Below are 24866 nucleotides of genomic sequence, written 5' to 3' on the forward strand. Positions count from 1 at the left end.
GTTCAGTTAACGCTAGAAATGTGTTTTGGAGTTTGTACGTGCTTTGTCTCTAGGGGCCACTGTATATATTTATATATAAACATATAAATAAAACCACGTTTTTTTACATTAGTAATTCATTTTGTGCATAATTTTATATTATTGTTAATAATAAATTAATTAAAGCAACAAAACAACCTGAAGATCCGGTTGGGAGCTGAAAGAGCCGGTTCTCTAAAAAGAGCCGGAAATCCCATCACTATTGGGTGAATGAGGCATGATGTATAAAGTGCTTTGAATGCTCAAGCAGAGTAGAAGGGTGCTACATAAACACTTCATTTTCTTTGTACCATCTCTGTGTATGTGTGTAGGTTTGAGACATTGGTGCTGTCAGTGACACTTCTGAAAGAAAGAAAAGTACAATAAATAATCACCGAGGTGATGAAATAAGACAGGATCATAATCACGTTCTTGAATGACTTAAATCGAAAAAGGGCTAAAAAGTGGCCTGATTCATGACTCATATCGGTCACATATTTGTCAGTAGTTTGTACTGTGAGCAGCAGTGTAACCCTGAGCTGAGCATCAAAGACAGGCGGTGCAGGCTTAGTCAAATATGATGGGCGAATTTTTAATTACGTTTTCTCCATTGTTTTCCTTGGTCTGACTGTGGAGTTTTGTTTTGAAATTCATGACAGGAAGTACTTCTATTTACTAAAGCTAAACAGAAAAACAGAGTAGCCCCCACTTCTCGCGTGATTCTGGCTTCACAGCAGGAGCTCAAACAACTTTGCAAGATTTGAGAAGCGTCCCACAGAGCAACAGTACAGCCTGCGCTCCGGATCACCGTCTGTCATTCAGCAGGTGAGTAACACTTCCGTCTGTCTGCAGGAGCAAATGTGCGGATACTCGAACTCTGTTCATTTATCTGCAGGTTAGAAGTAAAACTCAAAGGCAAAAGTTATTTGCTACTAAAACTCCTCTGTTAGAGGATGGAGACCAGTAACAACAACAACAACAACAATAAATAACAACAATACATTTATAGCAGTTTGGATAAAGCCACACATTAAAGATAAATGTTCCCGCATGCAGACACACAGTCCTGAACACTGACTGAGGAAAGGACGGTCCTCTGACAACAACAACCTGACGTGATGTGTGATGTTGCGTGCTCGCCGTGTGGAAACTACAGTATGGAGAAGATGGGTGACAACATGCACATGGAATAGAATAGAATAGAATAGAATAGACCTTTGTTGTCAATGAACATGTGCCAACGAAATTGTAGAAATGCTTCACCAACGTGTTCTTACCCTGTTGATCTTTGCAGGTTACTTGGATAAGAAAAAACAATATTGATCATGTTTAGAATAAAGATTTCGAGATTTTTAAGGAGTGGCAGATGTTTTTAAAACGATTGCATAATTGGCACTTAAGCTGTGAGCGCAGTGCCAAAACTCTCTGTCCTAAATCACTCTGTGCGCAGGGTGAGGAAGTGAGGTGTGAAGAGCGCACACAGCAAGCCACGTCTGGCTGAAGAATCTGTAACGAATACAAGTGAAATGTCCTATGAATGAATCCGTGTTAGTGCGTTCGATTAATCTCCATGTGATAATGTGCTACTAAGTAACTGGAACGTCTCGTCATCTGATGGCAAATGATGTTAGGTCTGCTTTCACACACATTGCAGTTTGTAATAATAAACAGTGGTCAGAGATTTCCATCAAAACCACATTGATTTCCCTTCAGGCTCCTTTGAACTGCCTCACTGTTTTAAGAGGCAAACGTGCGTGAAGCCTGAGCTTACACTGATTTTGGATGGGACGAGACTCTCCCTGCTCAGGGCTGCAGTTTTTTGAGCCACTAGTTTTTGCTGCTCTTGGCAGAATGCGAGTTATTGCTGCAAACTGACTGCATCATAATATATAAATTATAGCACAGTAGATCCTGCCCTTTAGCCTATAAAATCAAATGCATGTTATTTTAAGATAAGATACCTTTATTAATCCCACGGGTGGGAATTTTTGTTAATATTTAAATATTATATGTAAATGTCCTGATTACTTATTTAACTGCTTTGATCTAGTGGAATGTCTTCCTTCCTCCTTGTTTAGGATTTCTGTGACGCAGTAAAATTCCCTCCATCCATCACTTACCCCACGAGACCTGAGGTAAAAATTAATTTATGATAATCACACAATTCTCACTAATTGAACTGAATGCAAATATGCATTTATAATGAACATTTACATGATCTGCACAACTTTGCTTATTATGTTGTTGTTTTCATGAATGACCGGAGGGTCTGTCCCAGTGAATCATGGGACAGCATTTTCTCCTCTCTATTAAGAAAAGATGGCCCAGTGTATGCTGCTCCAACAGAGCTGATATAGGAAGCACCAAAGCTCCTTTCCTCAGTATTTGGGGAATTGGAGCATCTCTTATTATGGCGACTACACTACCTCTGGTCATCACTCTCATTTAGGAACATTTCTAATCAAAGTGGATCATTGGGACTCGTGGCGTTACTGTCACGGCTGGCGGGGTGAGCCGTGTGGTGTAGGAGGAAAAGGACCCAAAATGCAGGCAGTTGACTGGTGATGAGAGTGATGTTTTATTTACAGAAGTGGAGCGACTTGAACAGGCAGTGAGAAAAGACGAATGACTGAAAACCTAGACTGGGAAAACTAAATGACAAACCTGAGCATGAACCGGGGAGCGGGTAATGCAGAGAGCCGTTGTTACACCGAGAAACACAGACGATCCGACGATGAACAGAAGCCAACACACACTATAAATACACACTAGGTAATGAGGAGATGACAGGCACGGCTGGACACAGCTGACACTAATGGACATGATGAGAAGCAGACATACAAAGTAAAACCGGAAACACACAGACTGTTTTACAACAAAACGCAGGGACCTGAACGGAGCACAGAGGGGAGACACAGGTAGGGATAATAGACACGACAACCAACCCAAAGAATTAATACCAAACACAAGATGAACCCAAAAAGAAACACAAAACGCTGGGTCAACGACCCAGGATCATGACAGTTACACTCCTTCCTGCATATACACTTCCACATCCACATTACATGTGAATTATAATCAAAATAACAGGTGGAAGATTAAGAACAAATGAACATACAAAAATGAGTTTTAAACAGTTCTGTTAAACAAACCACTGATTCATTCGACCGAATCGACTGATTTTTGAAATAAGCTGCAGTTATAAGCTGCCAGTGTTTAGAGTTAATCAAGACCAGGACAAATTAAAGTTTAGTGGAACTAAGAGATCCAAATGACTGGAAACCATTAAATGTTTCATTTTTGCAACGTTTCAGATTAAATACATACAATTGGGAAAAGCTTTGATATGTGAGATTCAAATGCTTGTCAAAAGTAATACCAAGGTTTTTATCAGATGATTTGATATTGCTGATGGAGGGCTGATGTAAGGGCTCTCCTCAGAGAAGCTGCCAGACCCAAACAGTGTCAGTTTGAGACATCCAGTTAGTTAATGGCAGTGAAAGATTGCCTGAGGTAGCTGTTGAGGTTGTTTGTCTTACAGCTGTGCATCATCTGCAATGACAGAAGATGCTTTTGAAGCTGTTTAGTAGGATAGGATATGTAATGAAAATAGAATTGGTCCAAGGATGGAGCCCTGAGGGACTTCATTTAAATTTATACGTACATTTCAGAATTCGTATTATTACAAATATGAGAGCTGTGTCACAGATACCAACACAGTTCATCAATCAGAATGGCATGATCAATGGTGTCACCTGCTGCAGGTCAAGTGGGAATGAAATCAAATATTTCCCAAGTGCATAAGAATGTCATTAGTAATTGTTTTTTTTTTTTTTTCTTTTTTTTTCTAAATGACATCAGAAACAGCAGTATGCGACATTACGTGATGGCAGAGCTTCAGTTCATCCTTTGTCATTTTTTTTTTTTTTAATAAATAGGACAGGGGGAATGAATGAGAGAGAGAGGGGGAGAGAAAGAAAGAAAACCAAAGGGGAGAAGAGACGGTGAGAAGGGGGGGGAAGAGAGAGAAAAAAAAAAAAAACTCCTGGGTCACCTGTATGGAGAAAAAAAAACAAACAAACAAACAAACAAAAACAAACAGAGGAGACAGCAAACAACAAAGAGCAACATAATAATAGAGAAAACAAAGCACCATCACAATAAACTAGCTAGTCATAGATATCAATATTTACTAAATAATAAACGATATTGTGCAGCACGCAAGATAGACAGCGCACAGTGTGCTTTGAGGCAGCAGCCAAGAAAGCTTTAGTCCGCGTCTGTGAATACCCGTGTGTGCATACCTGTGTGGATCAGCATGCTTGCATTCCAAAGGTTTCTCCATGTAATGATCTGCTAGGGAGTGTGGGGGGGCCACAGCCCCGTCCTCCAGGGTGTGAAGCGGGTATGGAGGAGATCAAAACTCCAGACATCCAGAGGCCCCCAGAACACAAGAGACCATGGAAGACCAACAGAGGGGCAGCCGCGCCACTGTCCCAGTAAGAGCTGAGGAGAGTCCCAGATGAGGGCTCGCCCAGCAGCCGCGGAGCAGAAGTCAGGGGGAGTTGCAGTGACGCGCCCGTGAGCTCCGCCGGCCCCCAGCTGCGCCTGAGTGACCGAGCCCCAGGCCGAGAGGCCGGGGGCACCCCACCTCCAAAGGGGCCCGAGCGAGCCCCAGGCCCCAGGCCCCGACAAGCGGCCGCCAAGGAGTGAGCCGGTGTGCACCCGGACGCCCACCCCCAGACACAAAGAACCACCAACACACCGACACCTGAGGGAGTCCGCCACCGGCAGGGGAAGTGGTGGTGGGTGGAGATAGGCCTCCAAACCTTGGAGGGCCTGAGGTGTCCCCAGAGAGGTGGCGTCTGATACCCAACCTGACATATAGACACAGACATACAGGCACACACAGACACAAACATCCATTCCCACCCTCATGCTCTCATATGCACTCACTCCACACTCAACCAACGTGGAGACAGACATAAAGAGACGCTGTACACACAATCACACTCCCCAAGTGTACTCTACAAACCGGGTCTAGGTACCCTTGCCCCTGGAGGGGGGAATTGCACCCAGACCCAGGTGGTGTTACCCTTTTCCCTGCGGTGGGGAGAGGCAGACCACCCCGACTCCGCAGCAGCAGGGAGGCCCCACACCCCAGACCGCAGTCGGACGGCCAACTCCTCCTACTAGCCCTCCCGCTCCAGCAGGCCGCAGAGAATGGGGGTGGGAGAAGACTCCAAACCTCCCTCCACCCGCTCATTGTAGTGTTGATGCATGTGTGTTCTAAGGTGCAATTAAAACCCAGGAGGGCATGGAGCTACCTGCCAAGGAGCAGCAGGTAAGCGCATAGTCCCTCCTGCTAACCCTCAATGACTAAGTGTATTTAAAATTGAGAGGTGGGCAACGACGTCAGGGGTGAGGTATATTAGTAATTGTTAGTAATGCTGTTTTCAGTTTTGTCAATAATCAAAAGTGATTTCATACTTTCTACCTTCAGTGTTAGGCAGAGGCGGAGCCAGACATTTGAAACACCCGGGGCTTAGCCCTAAAGGGTAGTATGAAATTTTTTTTTTTTTTTTTTTTGGGGGGGGGGGGGGGGGGTACAAATGACTGAAAGATTAATTGGCTCTGTTTTGAGTTTTGTTCAAAACAGAATGGCTTCATATAGGAAAAATATATATCACATATGCAGGACACCTTAGACTAGTTTTTTAATTAAGCAGTGAGGCAGAACAAAGTCGGGGCTGCATCAAGACATGAGGACTAAACCCCAATTCAACCAGACCCAGAACTGATCCGGAATTAAAACAGGACTACAACAGTTCAAAATCAGGACTACTGAGGACTTAACCAAGACAGAACCAGAATCAGAACTAGATGATAGTAGCACTAAAAGTCATCATAGACCTGCACTACACTTATTTTTTTTAATTGTACCAAAGTCCACTATTTAGATTGAGAAAAGTTTATATAATTATTTATCCTTGTTGTGCAAACAAGCTGCAGAACTTAATAAATGTAGAATTTGAAAAATAGCAAACCTAAAAAGAAACACTAGGTACGAGATACATGAGGACCTGTGATACGGTGATACTTCTGGTAAACGACCATTTGACTAACATGTGTGTCTCACCTGCTCTTGTTCATCTGTTCTGTCCTCATTCTCTCTCTCCCTCTCTGCTCCTCTCTCTCTCTCTTTGTGCTGACAATCATCAAATATACAGTTGAAACCAGATATTTACTCTTCAGATAAAAACACTTTTTTAATTGTAACATCAAATCAGACTAAATGTTTATTTTTTTTAGCTTGATAAATATAAAAAAACATATTTGTTAACTTTCTATCTGTATTTCTTAATTGCAATTGTATTCAAACTTGAGCCACACTTATGGAGCTCCACAGTTCTGTTCCTGGTGTTTTGTTGACATCTCCTGATGTTCCCATGTCACAGAAACAGGCTCTGTGTTTTGCCTTATATGCATCCACAGCTGTGCCACCAGTTTACTCACATGGACTCTACTAACCTACTAACCTACCTGTTTAAGATTAGGCTGTGGCTGCTTTAAGTGTGGGGACACCATTTCCACCATGGTTTCTAAGCACTGATCCAGACAGTTCAAGTTTCCCGTGTTTCTAAAATTAAGGAACTAAGCGTGTAAATGTAAAAAAGTAATAAAAATATAATGTAAAGCAGTAAAAGGAGTTAGTAGCTTTTTCTCAGCTTTCTTGCTAGCCCGTTCTCACTCCCGAGGCATAACATGCCGACGTTTTGTCACATCCCGCGGCGTTCCTGAGGAACGTGAAAGGAGACCTTCGGTCCTTCTTATGGTACACAGAGGGTTATGAAATCCAGTGCAATGACGCTCCCGCGTGTTTAGGGCCCTGTATTCCAGCCCTAAACATGACCTTATCCCCGACCTTAACCAGGACTTTAATGATGTTAAATAGTGTGTTTGTAAGCGATTTGAAGAAAAAGAGCGAACATGTGTAGATTGAGTCCAGACGGTTCTCATATTTCCTCATTTTTCCGAGGTCGTCATTTAGGAACGTGGTGGGTAGGTGAAAACGTAATATGTTGACGATGTGTCACCTAGCGTAAAATGTTCCGCTTTGGGAGTGAGAACGTGTTGCTAATGCTGCCTGTAACAGTCTTCATTGTCAACCTTTCACTCGACCGTGTGCTGGAATCATAACCAGTTTGTATTATTCATGATTAAAAGCACTAGAAGAAGACACGAGTACAGTCCGTGGTTAATGACTTCACCACGGTTTGTGAAATGCTTGTGAAAATGTTACTGTAGCGTCAAAGCTATGGTCAACTATGGTCAGTTAAATTATATTCATCGGTAACTGACAGCGACTGACGGACGCTTCAGAGTCATTGATGGGAAACTCCAGAATACTACTGGCTGTAATACAGGTACCTGTCAGTGTATCTTTACACTACAATTACATGTGGTTTGATTTTTCTTCCAGTGTTTCTGTTCTGACAGCATGAAGTCCACGTGGCCACTGTCCTCTCTGTTGCTGCTGCTCTTAGAGGTGAACAGTGCTTCTCTGCAGGAGACCAACAGGCCTAATTTTGTCCTGATAATGGTGGATGACCTGGGAATTGGAGACCTCGGCTGTTATGGCAATAACTCACTGAGGTAAGAACATGTTGCTTCTCACTGACGCTGGTGAAGCTTAAGTGTAATTTGGCTACTGGTTCTTAGAGACGTGATTGGCAGAAATGGGGGGAAGCTGCTACTCCCAGAACTCTTTCATTTGACCTCCTGTTATTGTAGGCCGTTTTGTTCCCATACTGGAGTGAATATCTTTGATTGTGGCTCTGTTGATTGTTCACTGTTCAACTGTTCACAGTTGTCTGGGGGGGGGGGGGGGGGTTAGACTACTGAATCTGTAGATAAACAGGACAGCAGGCTGCAGAGAGGGTAGAAGAGCACAACATGTTCCTCTGATATTTTGGATATACACTACAGGAAGCCCAGTAGAGGAGAGAGGACTCATAAAAGACTGGCAAATATAACCAGAAACAAACTAATTGAAAGAATATTCACAAACACTGGACCCACAGACCCAGGACCATGACAGGAGATATTATCATTTGGGATTACTTCACTGTATTGGATGCTGGGCAAACAACATAAATTCAGCATTTATTGCTTTATTTAATGCTACATTTAGCATTTATTATACTAAAGTGACGTTACCCAAGAATATCCGCTAATATGAAGCCTATGTGAGCTAAGTACAAAAATCAAGGGAACTTTTTTAAAAGATATTTTCAGATCAATCTCAAACTACCTCTGTCTCAATGTACTGCTCTAAAATTCTCCTTTGACTTAATTGGGGCCGACTAATTGAGAATAAAGATTTCTTTGTCTGTTCATTTGTTTCTTGTCCTGTTTCCTGTTGTGGCCTCTGTGTGAAGAGCCTTTCGTCGAGCTTGGTTTTACTCAAGGTCTCTTCCTGTCGAGTGCTGCCCATTGGGGAGTTTTGGCTTGTAGGGGCAATATTATTATAGATGACTGCTGTCGAGCAGTTATTATTGCATCCAAGTGCAATAATAAAAATACATACATGCCATTTTATATTTGTTGAATGAGATTTTATTCCTGTGCTCTTGTTTCCATGCAGTAAGTTTTATTTGTCGAGGTTCTCTTTCTGATATTTCTTTCTGTCTCGCTACAGTAAAGGTGAGTGGAATTTTAATAGAGCTTTAATTCTGCAAAGACGTCGGTGCTTTCAAATATTTACGTTCATCTCCAGTGTTTGAGTAGATTCAGAATGATCACAGCGGCGTGTCCCGGTTAGTTTTGTTTACTGATTTTTATCTAAGTCATAGTTTTTCTTTGATAAGACCTTTTTTATGAAACAGGGACACTGATTTTGTAAAATAACAGTAAAGTGGTGATTTGTGATTGATTGGAAAATTTGGGCATTAAGAACTGAGCAAGAGATTCTTGGGCAACAGCTGGAGATAAGTTGCTTTAACTTTATTTCAGGCATTGACAAGTCTGACATATTTTGCTTTGATGAGAAACCTGTTCTGTAATTGCTGATGATGTGATTTGCAGGACCCCCAATATTGACCAGCTGGCAAAGGAAGGGGTGAAGCTGACCCACCACATTGCTGCAGCCAGCCTCTGCACTCCCAGCAGGGCAGCGTTTCTCACCGGACGATACCCAGTGCGATCAGGCCAGTTAAAAGCTGCAGACAGAAACAAGCTTCCCCGACAGGAGCAGTGCTCAATGTTGGCCTGGTGGAGAAGTTTCCAGAATACAGGAGCGTTAAACACCTTTAACAGAGGCCATTCATTTAGTGAATTATTTAAGATCGCTTTGAGCCCAATTACAATAAAACTGTCTATAAAACTCTTTATGCACATTGTTGTGAATTGAGTCATTTTTTTTATGCATGCTGAAGTCACACGTTTGTTTTTGTTTTTCTTTCTTTCCAGGTATCGCTGGTTATATCAGACCAGGTGTCTTTTTATTTAATGCAGCATCTGGAGGTCTCCCCAGCCAGGAGATTACGTTTGCCAAGGTTGTCAAACAACAAGGCTACGAGACTGCTCTCATAGGTATGATGCATGAATCTTATGTGTCTTATTAGCAAAAACAACAAAAAGCTTGTCAGACCCTTACACATCTGTTAGGAATGAATATGAATATGTGGAAACGCTGAAAAAGCATTATGTCACCAAGAAACATGTTTAGAAGCTGACATTATAAGTGCTGTACTTTGGTGTGATTTGTCTGATGTAGCGTCTAAGCTGGTGACTCTGTGAACTTACCAGTGCAGCTGTTTTAGACACGGCGTGAAAGAAATGAGCAATGTATACCGTGGATAGGCATTTCATTGGCAGACTCCCAGTGTCATTGGGAGTCTAACCATTGGTACACTGGTCACACTGCAGTGCAGTCCTGCTTACCTTCGACTTAGTGATTTGGAACAAGGTTTCTAACATCTGCAGTTTAGATTGTGTTGCTGATATGACTTAATGATGACAATTATGTTGCTGTGTTTGTAGACAGGTCTTAGTACAGAGACTTGATTTTTCCATCCTTCCCTGTGAATCAGATTTTTGTGTATTATTAGTTTAAATTCTGTTTGTGTGTATAGAGCTTGAGATCGTGACAGCACAGTGCATTTACAGGTACAAGCCAGTGCATTTTTTATTCCCTCTGGTGTAAAGTCTCTGCCAAATCAAACATGTCAATCATTAAGAGTAAGATTTCCACACTGTGGGGGGCCCAGGTTAATGATAACTGCCTTTGGTGCTGTTGGCCAACAGTGTGCTGATGGAAGGAGACCAAGTGGAAGAGAAGCAAAGCCAGGAGCACGGCAGCTTGATTCACACTTTCTACATGGAATATAATAATAATAATGGATTGGATTTATATAGCGCTTTTCAAGGCACCCAAAGCGCTTTACAATTCCACTATTCATTCACTCTCACATTCACACACTGGTGGAGGCAGCTACAGTTGTAGCCACAGCTGCCCTGGGGCAGACTGACAGAGGCGAGGCTGCCATATGGCGCCATCGGCCCCTCTGGCCAACACCAGTAGGCGAAGCGTGTTGCCCAAGGACACAACGACCAGGACAGAGAGGCTGGGGATCGAACCGGCGACCTTCCGGTTAAGGATGCGCTTCCCAACCCCCTGAGCCACGGTGAAAGAAATAGTGTCGTGGTAATCTTTACTTTTATGTGAATAGTGTTTTGCAGGTGAAGAGAGGGTCAGACAAGATCATGAGTCTGAAGCTAGAAATCAAAAGGATGACGTTGAATGTTGCCAGCATGGTAACTGAAGCAGAATTTAATGGACATGTGTGGCGTCTTCTTTTTGAGGTCTTTACCTTACAATATAAAGCACCTTGAAGCAACTGTTGTGATTTTGTGCTATATAAATAAAAGTGAATTGAATTGAAGGAGAGAAATGGACCGATGGTGTGGATTAGAGCAGGGTGATATGGCCAAAAATATTTATCACGATATATATTTGAAAATTTGCGATAACGATATAACCGACGATATAATTGATGCGAGACAAAATACAACTCCACAACATTACTAGCGCAAAAAGACAACCTTCCATTTATTTTCACTTAAACAAGAAGCTGGTTTTTATGTACATTAAAGCTTTATAAAAATGTAACAGTGCAAATGCAAATTCCTTGCTGAAAGTTTAACCAAAAGGCATTTCCAGTAGAAATGGGCTGACATATCCTGAGCATAACCATGTATAATATCCACTGAAGTTAAAAAGAGGTGCTTTGCAACATTAAACTGCAGTGTGCAGTACGCATTTTTCGGACCATAAGGTGCACGGGATTATAAGGCACATTAAGTGAAACAAAGCAGTCAGATAAATCAAACTTTATTAAACTCATTCTTCTTGCTTCCTCCACTTCTGTACCATTGATTCATTAATGTTGAATTCTCTGGCAGCTGCTCTATTCCCATGTTGTTGCAGTATATTAATGACTAACCTCGTATTGTGGATGGATTATCTCAGTTGTTCTCCTGACTGAAGTTTGGTCCGTTTACAGCATCCTGCTATGCGATTGCATTTGTCTCTAACCATCAGGAACCTTCACGTTAACTTTTATAAGTGGAAAAGTGTTAGTGTTCGTCCTCCAGCTTCACTGTTTATGTTATGCTAACATAGCTGTGTTGCTAGCGATCACGTAGCACATCATTGTATACCAGGTAGCCCAACTTCAGTAACCCTACAAACGTCACTGCTGTTTAGTTTCCTGTCTTCATTTATGTTGGAAGTGATAGCAGAGCTGTACGTTTGATTTTTTTCAGAAATCTCTCAGTCAGAACATGCTATATCATGCTTAGGTAACTAGCGAAACTAGCGAGCTAACTTCCGCTAGCTTCCTGCTAACTTCTAACTCCGTTAAATGTAATAAATTCTGTTTTCATGGATGCCTGGGAGTTAAACTTCATAGTTACACCTGGTAAAGCAGCAATGCTGATCGTTTTATTAAAGATGAAAGAATTTAGACAGTTTTTAACTCTCAGTGATGCTGCAGTGTTCGTTTGACCTGAAGTATACGGAGTTTAGGACCCAGATTACTCCCAGATTTAAGAGCATCTTAGTCCGACAAATACGACAATAACGACGGCCGCTTGCATGTTCTGCAAAAAAATGTGCTTTGTTGTGTATCTGACGGACAAACACCAAACCAGTTCCACATCACTGAAGTTGCACCATTTTTACAAACCAATTCTGGTTCATCTGTTTCACTCAACAATCCGCCATGTGCGTATGAAAACAAAGGCACTGCGCATGTGCGTTTTACTCCCATTCTATCGCGATATTTCATTTTCCTATCGTTGCCTAACATTATACCGGTATTATCGTGAACGGTATAATATGGCCCAGCCCTAGTGTGGATTTTGCAAATAGGATGGAATGGCTGAATGCGGAAGTGCAGAGGTTAAGAAAGGAGGAAGTGAGGGCAGCTATGAAGGTGTATGAAGAGTGAAAAGGTGGTTGGTTGGAGATGTGTAGGAGACAGGGCAGTGGACCTTTGACTGTTTAACAGTCACAGAGAGTGAGAAGATGCCTGAGAAATGGAGAGTTTTGCAGAACAAGGGTTGTGTGCACAGATGTAGTAACTACAGAGCTTTAATGCTGATGAGCCATACCATGAAGTTGTCACGGTCTGGCTGGGGCAGACCGTATGTGTTGCAGAGGAGGACTCAAACGCAGACCAAAACGTGGTGTGGATTAACAAAACAAGCCGTTTATTGAGGCTAGCAACGAGGGTACAAAATAATAGGGCATCGGTGAAAACTAAACAATAACCTAAACTGGGTGAACTAATAACAAAACATGAAAAACCTTAACCATAGTGAAGTGAAATGGGTACCTGGAGATGAGACATGGATGAGCAGTACAACAGACGAATACAACGGACGACCTGACAAAGAATGACTGAGAACACACAGACTAAATGGACACAGGAGGATAATGAGGGAAGTGGCAACACATGGGAACCCAGCTGACACATGAACATAATTACGTCACAGGGGGAGAGTAACTGAACATGATGAACACAGACACACCAGACCTCTTCACAATAAAACAGGAAACACAGTGAGATATAGACATGACAACCTGAACTGACAACATAAGCCACAGACATGAAATACATGAAAAGCAGGGGAGACTTAACATAGTGGGAACACGAGGGGTAAAATTAACTGGAAACAACTAGGCATGATAACGATGAACTTAGGAAACCTGAAGGCTACATAAACTAAACACAAAACGCTGGGTCAGCAGACCCAGGATCATGACAGAAGTACACTATGGGAAAGACTGGTTGAAGCCAGGTTAAGGAGAGAGGTGGTGAATGCCCCAGATCCCCTAGGCTCTGTCTTGAGGTATCCTGAGGTAGATGCTGAACCCTGAGTTGACCCCAGTGCCTGTGAGTGTGTGAACACGCGGGTAAAAGTGCTTAGGCACAGAAAAAGCTGGTGTATGAATGCAGACAGCAGGAAGGTGCTATGTAAGCGCCAGTCTATTAAGTACAGCTTTAAATGTTATGTCAGACAAGTTGAATAAAGAGGTCTTTGGCCGAGTGTCTCGTGTGCTCATCACAGACAGTTTTGAGCGTTATTAGCAGCTCACACTGATGTCAATATTTATACCCGTAACCGTAGTGAGATTTGTTTGTTATAGGAAGTGTACAGTTTACTCTTTTATTGTAGCTTCGAGCTTAATCGCGTTTCTACTTTCTGAGTTTTTGTTTCTTCTTCTTGTCTGCAGGAAAATGGCACCTGGGCCTGAACTGTGAGAGCCGTGACGATCACTGCCACCACCCTAACAACCACGGCTTCAATTATTTCTTCGGTATCCCTCTGACTAACCTGAAGGACTGCCAGCCTGGACATGGCACCATTTTCCACTTCCATAAAAATTTGCCATACAGAACAATGGGCATCGTTTTGCTCACTGCAGTTGTGCTGCACTACAGAGGGGTCATCGGCAGAAGGTCGATCCTGAGCTTGATGTTTCTGTTGCTTTTGGTCACTGGTTTTCCAGTAGCGTTCAGCATGGCTGTCCCATACTTAAACTGTGTTCTCCTGAGGGACCACAGCATTGTGGAGCAGCCATATAAGTCTGAAAACATGACACAGAGGATGGTCCACGAGGCAGTGGACTTCATAGAGCGGTACGTGAAGCTTTCCTGATTCACCTGGATCTGAAAACTCTTGTTGCAATGTTTCATATTCATTGTTTGTTTCTGCAGAACTTCAAACAGGCCTTTCCTGCTCCTTTTCTCTTTCCTCCAAGTCCACACAGCCATCTTTGCTTCAGCCGCTTTCAGAGGAACGAGCCGCCACGGTATCTACGGGGACGCTGTGCAGGAGGTGGACTGGAGTGTGGGTAGGTCATTCTGTCTGTTTAAAGGAAAAGCTGCTTTTCTATGTCTGTCAGTTCATTCAAATCCAGTAAAAAAAGCCCAGAAGCTTCCGACCTCTCCTCTTTGCCCAGTTCAGTCAAATGACACTAAGAAAGAAAGAGCCTTCAGGAATATTCGTTAAAGTGGGAACAGAAGATAAGTGTGTAGTCATAGCAATTACATCTTGTCACGATCTTATCATGTTAGGAGGGTAGGCTCTGTGAAACCCCCCCAGCTTCACCTGCTGCTGCAGAGGAGAGAAGAACCAGTAAGTGAGGCGAGGTGGAAGATGTGAGGAGATCCACTTAAAACCTTGTGGATGGAGAACTGATCTCACTGTGCTTTGTAGTCAAAATAGGAAATATTGTTTATACATTTCTCGTCAAATCATCAGCTCAAATTATTTATCACAAATATATTAGAAAAGATTGAGCTGATTATTTTATAAAACCTGTTAAGACTGTAAATTAGTGCAGCTGTAAGCATTTCATAATATGTTATAACAGCTTTAAATGTACCCATATAGGTTTTCCCCTAATTCAAGTGTTTATCATGACCTGACCTTAGTATACTGCATGTCAGGGAGAAGCCCTAATCAGACAAATCGCTATGAGTCTCACGTGGCGACAGTGGGAAGAAAAACACCTTTTTAAAAGAAAACCTCCAGCAGAGCCAGGCTCAGGAAGCTCAACCATCTGAGCCGACTAGATTGGGGTAAGGATTACTAATAATTAAATGCAATATTGGTGTATAGAGGAGTATAAATAGGAGTGAAGAACTGCATCATCATCAACAACTATTACAGGATAACTACTGTACTGACAGGGACTCAAAAGAGAGAGCAGGTTTCTCCTGCTTCCCTTCCCTCCTCACATACAAGGTCTTAAATAATCAGGCCCCATCTTATCTTAATGACCTTGTAGTACCATATCACCCTATTAGAGCACTTCGCTCTCGCTCTGCAGGCCTACTTGTTGTTCCTAGAGTATTTAAAAGTAGAATGGGAGGCAGAGCCTTCAGTTTTCAGGCCCCTCTTCTGTGGAACCAGCTTCCAGTTTGGATTCGGGAGACAGACACTATCTCTACTTTTAAGATTCAAACTTTCCTTTTTGCTAAAGCATATAGTTAGGGCTGGACCAGGTGACCCTGAATCCTCCCTTAGTTATGCTGCAATAGGTGTAGGCTGCCGGGGATTCCCATGATGCACTGGGAGTTTCTTCTTCAGTCACTATGTGTTAATAGGTCTCTCTGTCATTACAATTATAAGTCATTACTTCTCCATCAGCACTCTCAAAGCCAACAGTTTTTCTCTATATTAGGATCTAAAAATAAAGCCCCTTGAAGTGACAGTTGTTTTGATTTGGCGATGTATAAATAAAGTTGAATTGAATTAAAGTGTCTCTTACACAGTATTCTTTGATGTTTTTGGCGACTGAAAAAACTTAATGTCCAGTAGTAATGATGGACATGATCAATACAATCGCTGTGTCAAGGCTGATGGGCACGCTGGACTCAGGAGATAAAAGTTCAGTGTGTTTGTTTACAGTGAAAGTATATTTGCATAAAGACATAATGCAAATAGTGGAATAGTGCTCCAGGGGTCCGGGGGGAAGAGAACCCACATAAAACCGTCCACCTCAGGGTTCGACCCACCACACACCAAGGAGGGGAATCCAGGGAAATGTACAGAAGAAACACTTAGTGTTCGAGGATGTCGGAGGCACCACAAACACAGAAGGTTTAACTCATTGTGTTGTTGAACGGTCCAGTGAAGAGTGGCCTTGATGAGATGAGGACACAAACACACGTGCACAGATAGAGGAGAGAGGCACAGAAAGAAAGCAGAGCAGCCAGCGAGCACTGATCCCTACTTTGACCAATCTAATATAGAAGATGTATTTTTCCTCCTTCTTTAAGCTGCTCCGTTTAGGGGTCACCACAGTTCATCTGCATCCATCCCGCTCTGTCCCTCTGCCTCTGTCACACCCACTGTCCTGCATGACATCATTGACGACAAACACGAACCTCCTCTGAGGTCTTCCTCTTTTCCTCCTGCCTGGCAGCTTTAACACGTGTTGTTTTACAGTTTCTCTTTCTCGTTCTGTTATTCATACTCAAACGGAAAAATGTTTCCAAATAATTACAGACTGGAGTTTGCACTGTGTGTATTCTCAGGTCAGCTCATGGAGACGCTGGACAGACTCAGCTTGAGAGGAAAAACTCTTGTTTACTTGACTTCAGATCATGGGGCGCATCTGGAGGAAATCTCTGCCAGAGGCGATGTCCACGGGGGATCGAACGGAATATATAAAGGTACACCGAGAAGAAAAACGGAAAACTGTTCTTGGTTGTAATGACCTTTCTGCCTGTATACATCAGCAGGATTTTAACCATTTAGTTAATAATTATAATACATTTTGTTTGTGGGTGCCTTTGAAAAAAGCAAAGGTCACGTTACAAAGCATAAAAACAAATAGCGAAAGGATAGAAAACAATTAGAGTCAGTGCTTGAAGAGAGTAAGCCAGTTTGGAATAAGGAAGATATTCCTGATATCAAGAGGAAGTTCATTCCAGAGCCGGGGAACAGATCAGCTCTGCTCTGTGGTGAGACGGCCAGAGGGAACAACAAGGTGAGCGATGAACAAAGACCTAAGAAAGGAGCACAGGTAGGGAGGGACCAGGTTGAAGCAATATTTAGCAAGTGACTGTATAATCTACGGGCAGCCAGTGAAGCTGTTGAAGAACAGGCTCTCTGGAGGGCATGTAAAGCTGGGCATGCGCCGTGCTGGATTTTCTTACAACCAAACGACCGATGATCGGGAGCTGGTCGTGAGGTGATTAATCAATCAATCAAAGCCGGTTACTGATCTAATGAGGGGGCAGCCACATTGTGAATGTGGAGTTTCTGGACTTGACAACCAGGGTGGTGCAGATGGCTAAATGTGTTGAAGAGTTAACTTTGCTGAGTGTGTTTATGTCATTTCACTGCTACAGTATTACGTTTTCTTCCCGGTGACAGCTAAAGAAGTAGATTATGTAAACAGAATATAATAGAGTAGCAATATGTCTGTGCAAGCTCCTTTGACAATAATAGAGTAGCATTTGTACGACATGTTTCGAGTCTTACTGAGCACTAAAGGTGCTTTACAATATATTACAATACGTACCAGTTATAAGCATTTACATTTAAAAGACTGGCTGTGTTAGAAAATGACCTGCAAGCAAACAGAGAAACAAAGAAATATTTAAGTGGTTTAAAGTGAGTTGCTTTTAGAGTCAGTGCACTGGAATAAACTGCAAGCACGCAGGACTCAGATCATTGCCTCTGAGCTTCGTTCGGTTTCCTTCAGGAAAATTCACAAGTAATTATGAGACAATGAAGCTCTGCTGTTGGATGTGCCGAAAGCTCCATATCTAAAAATGTTAGCAATATTATTCTTCATTTGATTCACATTCACTAGTTTGCAGTGAGCAGACCCGTGTCAGGGATTCTGTTGGGACTCAGCAGGTTTGATTCAAAGAGCAGCTTTTTATAAGGCAGCCACTCGCTGCCCTTTCATCTCTGCAGGAGGCGAGTCTTAAGAAGCCAGTTGTGCCTTTAGTTACTAACCCAGCACTGTTTTCACACTGCACATGCTAAGGCAATGCTTAATGTATAGTACTGCATTAAGCTATGCCAGCATAGCGCTCAACAGGAATGCAGTTACGCAGACCACTACAACTGTAATACATTCGATTGGTATGTGCTGTAAACACAATATATTGATTTCCACTGGGATTTCAACTTAATGAAGGAAAACGTAATAGCCTGGAGTGTAAGTCTAGCTCATGTTGGTAAAATAGGTGGTTCTGTGCCGTTATGCTCTCTTGTGTTTCAAATGTTGTTTAAGATTTATGAGCTCCAAGTTCAACATGATCAGCTCATTTGTAATCGTGATGCAGAGCACCGCAGACACACCGGCAGAGCAAATGTAGACAATGACAGTACCACCTGTGCAGACGGCTCAGTGGGGATTTGGTGCAGTGCTATCATTTAGGCTTAATTGGTAGCCGGATGAGAATTATTTTCATGACTTCTTGTTCTTTTTTTTCTTTTACCGAGCAGCAGGGAAGTCCACGAATTGGGAGGGAGGAATCAGGGTCCCTGGAATTTTACGTTGGCCTGGGAAAATCCCTGGTGGCAGACAGATAGATGAGCCCACCAGCCACATGGACCTGTTTCCTACTGTGGTGCAGCTGAGTGGAGCTTCAGTCCCAGAGGACAGGTGAGGCTGCACAGCGGTGAGACTGTGCTCCTTCCTTATGTCAGCCTGAAATCTAGGTCACATTTAAAGAAAGGAGAGGCAGTGAGAGCGATTCACAGTGAGGGGAATCCTGGATGTGAGCAGAGGAAACATGTTTTCTAATGAAGAGTGGGGTGTTAAGGTAATCCAGAGGCTTTGATCAGTTGCAGCCACCATTGTAATTCATGTTCACTTTCTTTCTGCAGGGAGATAGATGGTCATGACCTCATGGATTTGCTACAGGGGAGAGCTGGACGTTCCAAGCATGAATTTCTCTTTCACTACTGTAATGCCAACTTGAACGCTGTCAGATGGTATCCCCAAAACAGTAAGTGTGCAACAGAGAAAGATGAAGCCGTATTGATAACCTCTACCGTTTGTTGACAAGTGCAAACACACTTTGCACCAGGTCAGGCAGCATTTTTAACCTAACCTGCAGGGTCAGGTTCAGTCTGTCCAAGTGACACAGCATGTCGACCAGAGAGACCAGATCCATAATCCACTTGAGGTCCGAGAGCTCGAGATAGTCCTTCTCTACCATTAACAGTTTCATGGGCGACTGTGGCTCAGGGGGTTGAGAAGCGTATCTGTCGCCGGTTCGATCCCCGGGCTCTCTGTCTTGGTCGTTGTGTCCTTGGGCAAGACACTTTACCCTACCGCCTACTGGTGTTGGCCAGAGGGGCCGATGGCGCCATATGGCAGCCTCGCTTCTGTCACCAGGGCAGCTGTGGCTACAACTGTAGCTGCCTCCACCAGTGTGAGAATGTGAGAGTGACTGAATAGTGGTATTGTAAAGCGCTTTGGGTGCCTTGAAAAGCGCTATATAAATGCAATCCATTATTATTATTATTATGGCATCCAAAAGCTCAAAGAAGCGAGAGAGTGCCTGGGTTTATCACAGCCACCTCACAGTGCAGTGCAGCAGCAGGTCACCTGGAAGCCTCGGGTCCAGCTCAGCGATGAGATTCTTGAATTGCATGTGGTTAAGTGCATGTGTGTGGATGCAGTTGATGATTTCCATCACAGGCTTCATGACGTTGTCTAAATTCAGTGATTTAGACGCGAGTTGCTCCCTGTGGATGATGCAGTGGAACCAAACGTGAAGCATGGGGAGGGCACAGAAACAGAAACTCCAAGCTTTGTTTGCAATAATCAAGTATAAATCAAACACAAAACACAGGGTCACACCCATCATGACACTCGCACCTACTGGGAAACTTTGCGGTATTTCCATCTCACGCACATTTGCATTTGATGAAAATACAGTGTTAAACTCAAACGAAGCGAACACGCAGATTAAAAAAACCACAAACTTCAATATAAGAGCTGCATGAAACCAGGCAAAGAGCTGCATGCGGCTCAGGAGCTGCGGGTTGGCCACTTCTGAAATAGATTAATAAACTACTAAAATGTAACATACCAAACTAAAGGACAAAGATCACTTTGTACCAGACAGATACAAACTCTGCTATTTGAGGCCATATTTCTGGTGCTATTTGAAGTCAACATACAAAGATGAAAAGAGGCTGGCTTCCTCAAGAGAGCAATCATCCAAAGCAGACTTAAATATTTGTAACAGTCCCCTGGCCTGAATATCAGAGAAGGTCTCAGGGGAGATCTGACACCGCAAGACAGTCTGAAAAGATCTCTCAGCTGAACTTTCACAGATTCCACAGTTACTTATGTAGTTTTTACAAGTTAATAAAATACAGAATGGAGTTCATTAACAGCAATGGTCTCATTTGAAAACCTGAGCATGCTGCTGCATTTCTATTTATGGTCACTTTTAAAGACAGCAGTTTGGCCAAAGTGCCCGACCACTGCTGATCTGTATCACACTGAAACATATACTATATTACTACACATTATAGAGTTTATGGATAATAAGTATACCATGGCTCCATACCCGTGTTTGGAGTTAAAATTTAAAAAGTGAAAGCATGAAACCAGCAGGTGATGTGAGCCGTCACATGGACCAAATGATACAAGTGCATGGATGAAAACAACTTCAGACGTTTCCTGCAGATTTCTCACACTCAGCTCAGGCTGAGGCCGTCCGAGCTTCTAGAAGGCTCTTTAAGCCTTCTGCAGGAAATGTTTGACCAGAGCTTTCAACAAATGAGGAAACTGACCAACTACAATCCCAGGTGTATTGTAGCAACTGCTCATTTAGCTGAACTAGATCCAGGGGCAGCACCGTGGTGCAGTTGTTAGCGATATGACAAAAATCTCATATCAGATAGAAGACATTTATCGTCCTGACAACGATATAAATCACAAAAATGTAACATTTCTGTAAATTCTGTGAATCTCGGGCAGCTCGACTTGCGTTTAGTGTTTCCAGCTGCGCGTCATGTACCTGGAGTCGAGTGTTTTAACCGATGCATGAAACGATACATTTTTAGACATAAGTTGTAACGGCGCCGTTTTCTCTCAAACTTTGAGTCTAAGCTTTATTTTTTAGCACCTGACGGCTCTTTTTTGCTTCTCATCCGTAAACTCTCTGCATGCTCTTTCACGTGATTCAGTTTATTTAGAAAAGTCTCAAAAGGATCTTGAGCTTTATTGTGAAAGGTTTATGTGGAAAACAAACAAGCGGACAGCAGAGCCACGATGAAAAACAATGAAAAATATTGCTGTAAACAGTTTATTTTGCGACACCACGAAACAAACGACAGCGTAAAATGAAACGATGGACGCTTTTATATCGTCATCGATATATATGGTTATATCGAACAGCTAGTTGTTAGCACTGTGTGCAGAGTGTGAGGTTAACTGATTATTCTAAATTGTGAATAGGTGAACGGCTGTCTGCCTGTAAGTGTTAGCTCTGCGACCGAGTGGCGGCCTGTGCAGGGTGTAATTTTGTAATGTACCATATCAGGTCATGAAAAAAGGCAAATGGAAAATGTGTTTCTCTTTGATATTATTTGACAAAACATACATTACACACTTTACAAAAGGTTGATTCTGTTCATCAACCTTTTGATAACATGTGGCTGCTGCAGAGATCCAGTAGGCTGCTCATCTACAGTTAGGTCCATAACTTGTTGGACAAAGACATCATTTTTTTGTAGTTTTCAAACCATATGTGACTGAAGTATTTCAGCTTTCATTTAAGGGGTTTTACAAACATGCATTAACTGAATTACAGCCACTTTCATGCAGAGATCTAAAATGAATTAGGTAGTTCAATGACAAGCAGTTTCATGACCATGCGAGGTTATTCCCTCATCAAATGTATCAGATGTACAGTGCTGTGCATTTGCCACATCCTGTTTCAGATCATCAAACAAATTTTATATTAGACAAAGACAAAGTAAATACAAAATGCAGTTTCCAAATGATGATTTAGGAGAAAGAAACGAAACCTACGTGGCCATAGCTATTCAAGTAATCCCCCCCTCATGTCGAATCAGCAACTGACTGTGATGAATCCATTTTTATGGAAAGCTGAGTTTAACTGGATACTGTGTGACCTGATGAATCAAGGAGGATAAAAGATCTCAAAAAGTTACACATCATGACACAAAATACACTCTAGAACAGATAAGAACCAAAGTCATTAACATGTATGAGTCTGGAAAACATGACTTTGCAAAGCTATTTTTAACACTTTGGGACAGCAGCAGTAAGGCAGAGAGGGGCGTCCATGGAGAAAATATTGAATTAACAGTTTATAGCTTCTTGCTGTAATTTTAAATAAGAGGCCCAAACACGATGAAGCTAATGTTAGCTTTATTAGGGCGAGCTGTGACGTGCACAGGGCTGTACTCTGCTCAGATTCAGACAAATGCTGCAGAAACCTGATCGAAATCTTGCAGAGCAGCTTTTCAGTTGATAACCAGAAGGATCCACAAACTGAAGGTGGATGCAGTAAATGCCTGACGGAGCGTCTCTCAGGAAGAAAAGCTGCATTTGTTGATGTCCATGGGTTTTAGACTCCAGCTGGTCATTTTCTACAACAGATTTTCATCCAAGCATTAAAATAAAATTGTTAGTTTGTTGAATTAATGCATCTGAAAATGTATAAATGTTGTGCTTCCTGTGGTTTGTAAAAGTCTTACATTTAAGGCTGAAAGTCTGCACTTCAGCACCCTGCTTCATGGAGGTAAAGTGGCACTGAGTGCTTTCATTTATCGTTCTCAGGTAGCTCGGTGTGGAAAGCTTTTTACTTCACTCCAAACTTCTACCCAGAAAACAAGACGGGGTGTTTCCATACACATATCTGCTTTTGCACGCCGGAGTACGTTACCTTCCACGATCCTCCTCTGCTCTTCGATCTCTCAAAGGACCCATCAGAGAGCACACCGCTGACCCCAGACACTGAGCCTGCCTTTCACTCTGTCCTGGCCACAATGAAGGAAGCTGTGAAGATGCATCGGCGCTCACTGAAGCCAGTGGAGAACCAGTTAAGTCACGCGAACCTGATGTGGAAGCCCTGGCTGCAGCCCTGCTGCTCCACAGTCATGCAGCTCTGTCAGTGCCAGCTGTACCAGTAAGCTTCTGTGGAGGCGGCACTGGAAGATCCTTGCTGCTGTTTAGAGTCACACTAATCTGAATATGGACACTTCATATGAACTTCTCAAATCCACGATTAAACCTTTGTTTTGTCCAGGCGCAGTCATCTGTTGCACTGATTTTATGTCACTCGATGTAGTAACACAAGCTTCATATTTAGAAATCTAGTCAGCACACAGGTGGCAATTATAAAATACAATAGACTGGATAACAACAAAGCTGAGCGACTAACACAGTAAAGTTGTCAGCTGTCAAATCAGAAAATATATTATGAGACTTAGACCTCAATACAAGTTCAGAGAATCGTCTTATACAAGTCTAAGAGATACAGTACGAGCTGCAAAGGGGGGGTCATGAATGATTAACAAATGTTGTGATACCCACGATCTGATACTGATTTTCTGGTTTTGTTGAGGCAGCTGAGGTAAAGAAAATCAGGCTTGGTTGAACTAGTTTCCAGAGAATATGGTGACCATCTGTGAGCTGAGCAACAGTTTGGACTGTAAACACAACGTCAGCTAGATTTCAAAAGTGTAGTGTGGTCTGACATGTTTGTATACAGTTCAATTCAGTTTTATTTATACAGCACCAAATCACAACAACATTTGCCTCAAGATGCTTTATACTGTAAGGTCGACCCTACAATAACACAAACGAAACAGAACAAAACCCCAACAATCAGATGACCCCCTATGAGCAGCACTTTGGCGACAGTGAGAAGGAAAAACTCCCTTTTTACAGGAAGAAAGAACCAGGCTCAGGGAGGGGCGGGGCCATCTGCTGTGATTGGTTGGGGTGAGAGAAGGAAGACAGGATAAAGACATGCTGTGGAAGAGAGACAGAGGTTAATAATAACTAATAATTGAATGCAGAGTATGAACATGATGTCAACTGTGACTGAAGTAGAAACTCCCAGTGCATCATGGGAATCCCCCGGCAGCCTACGTCTATTGCAGCATAACTAAGGGAGGATTCAGGGTCAGCTGGTCCAGCCCTAACTATATGCTTTAGCAAAAAGGAAAGTTTGAAGCCTAATCTTGAAAGTAGAGATAGTGTCTGTCTCCTGAATCCAAACTGGAAGCTGGTTCCACAGAAGAGGGGCCTGAAAACTGAAGGCTCTGCCTCCCATTCTACTTTTAAATACTCTAGGAACAACAAGTAGGCCTGCAGAGCGAGAGCGAAGTGCTCTAATAGGGTGATATGGTACTACAAGGTCATTAAGATAAGATGGGGCCTGATTTAAAGGTAACTAGTTCAACCAAGCCTGATTTTCTTTACCTCTGTTGGTTTAAAATGGAGCACTGTAACAAAAAATAATTTCCCCCAGGGATCAATAAAGTATTCTGATTCTGATTATTTAAGACCTTGTATGTGAGGAGCAGGATTTTGAATTCTGGATTTAACAGGAAGCCAAAACAGGAGAAATCTGCTCTCTCTTTCTAGTCCCTGTCAGGACTCTTGCTGCAGCATTTTGGATTAGCTGAAGGCTTTTCAGGGAGTTTTTAGGACTTCCTGATAATAATGAATTACAGTCGTCCAGCCTGGAAGTAATAAATGCATGAACTAGTTTTTCAGCGTCACTCTGAGACAGGATATTTCTAAC

At 42.6% G+C, this 24866-nt stretch overlaps 1 protein-coding gene across 1 annotated transcript; it reads left to right on the top strand.

Annotated features, from left to right (window-relative positions):
• The first annotated feature begins 716 nt into the window (after window positions 1-716).
• sts (steroid sulfatase (microsomal), isozyme S) lies at window positions 717-24487 on the top strand. The gene is made up of 11 exons (XM_085399102.1): window positions 717-843; window positions 2097-2153; window positions 7502-7674; window positions 9106-9227; window positions 9490-9612; window positions 13823-14228; window positions 14307-14443; window positions 16635-16772; window positions 18565-18724; window positions 18949-19070; window positions 22892-24487. The coding sequence occupies exons 3-11, from the start codon at window positions 7520-7522 to the stop codon at window positions 23242-23244; spliced, it is 1716 nt and encodes a 571-aa protein (XP_085255228.1). The 5' UTR covers window positions 717-843; window positions 2097-2153; window positions 7502-7519; the 3' UTR covers window positions 23245-24487.
• The last annotated feature ends 379 nt before the right edge of the window (window positions 24488-24866 follow it).

This window comes from Rhamphochromis longiceps, linkage group LG23 (genome assembly GCF_057381845.1).
Source record: "Rhamphochromis longiceps isolate RC_006_pf linkage group LG23, R_longiceps_female_GT1.1, whole genome shotgun sequence".
Lineage (NCBI taxonomy): Eukaryota > Metazoa > Chordata > Actinopteri > Cichliformes > Cichlidae > Rhamphochromis > Rhamphochromis longiceps.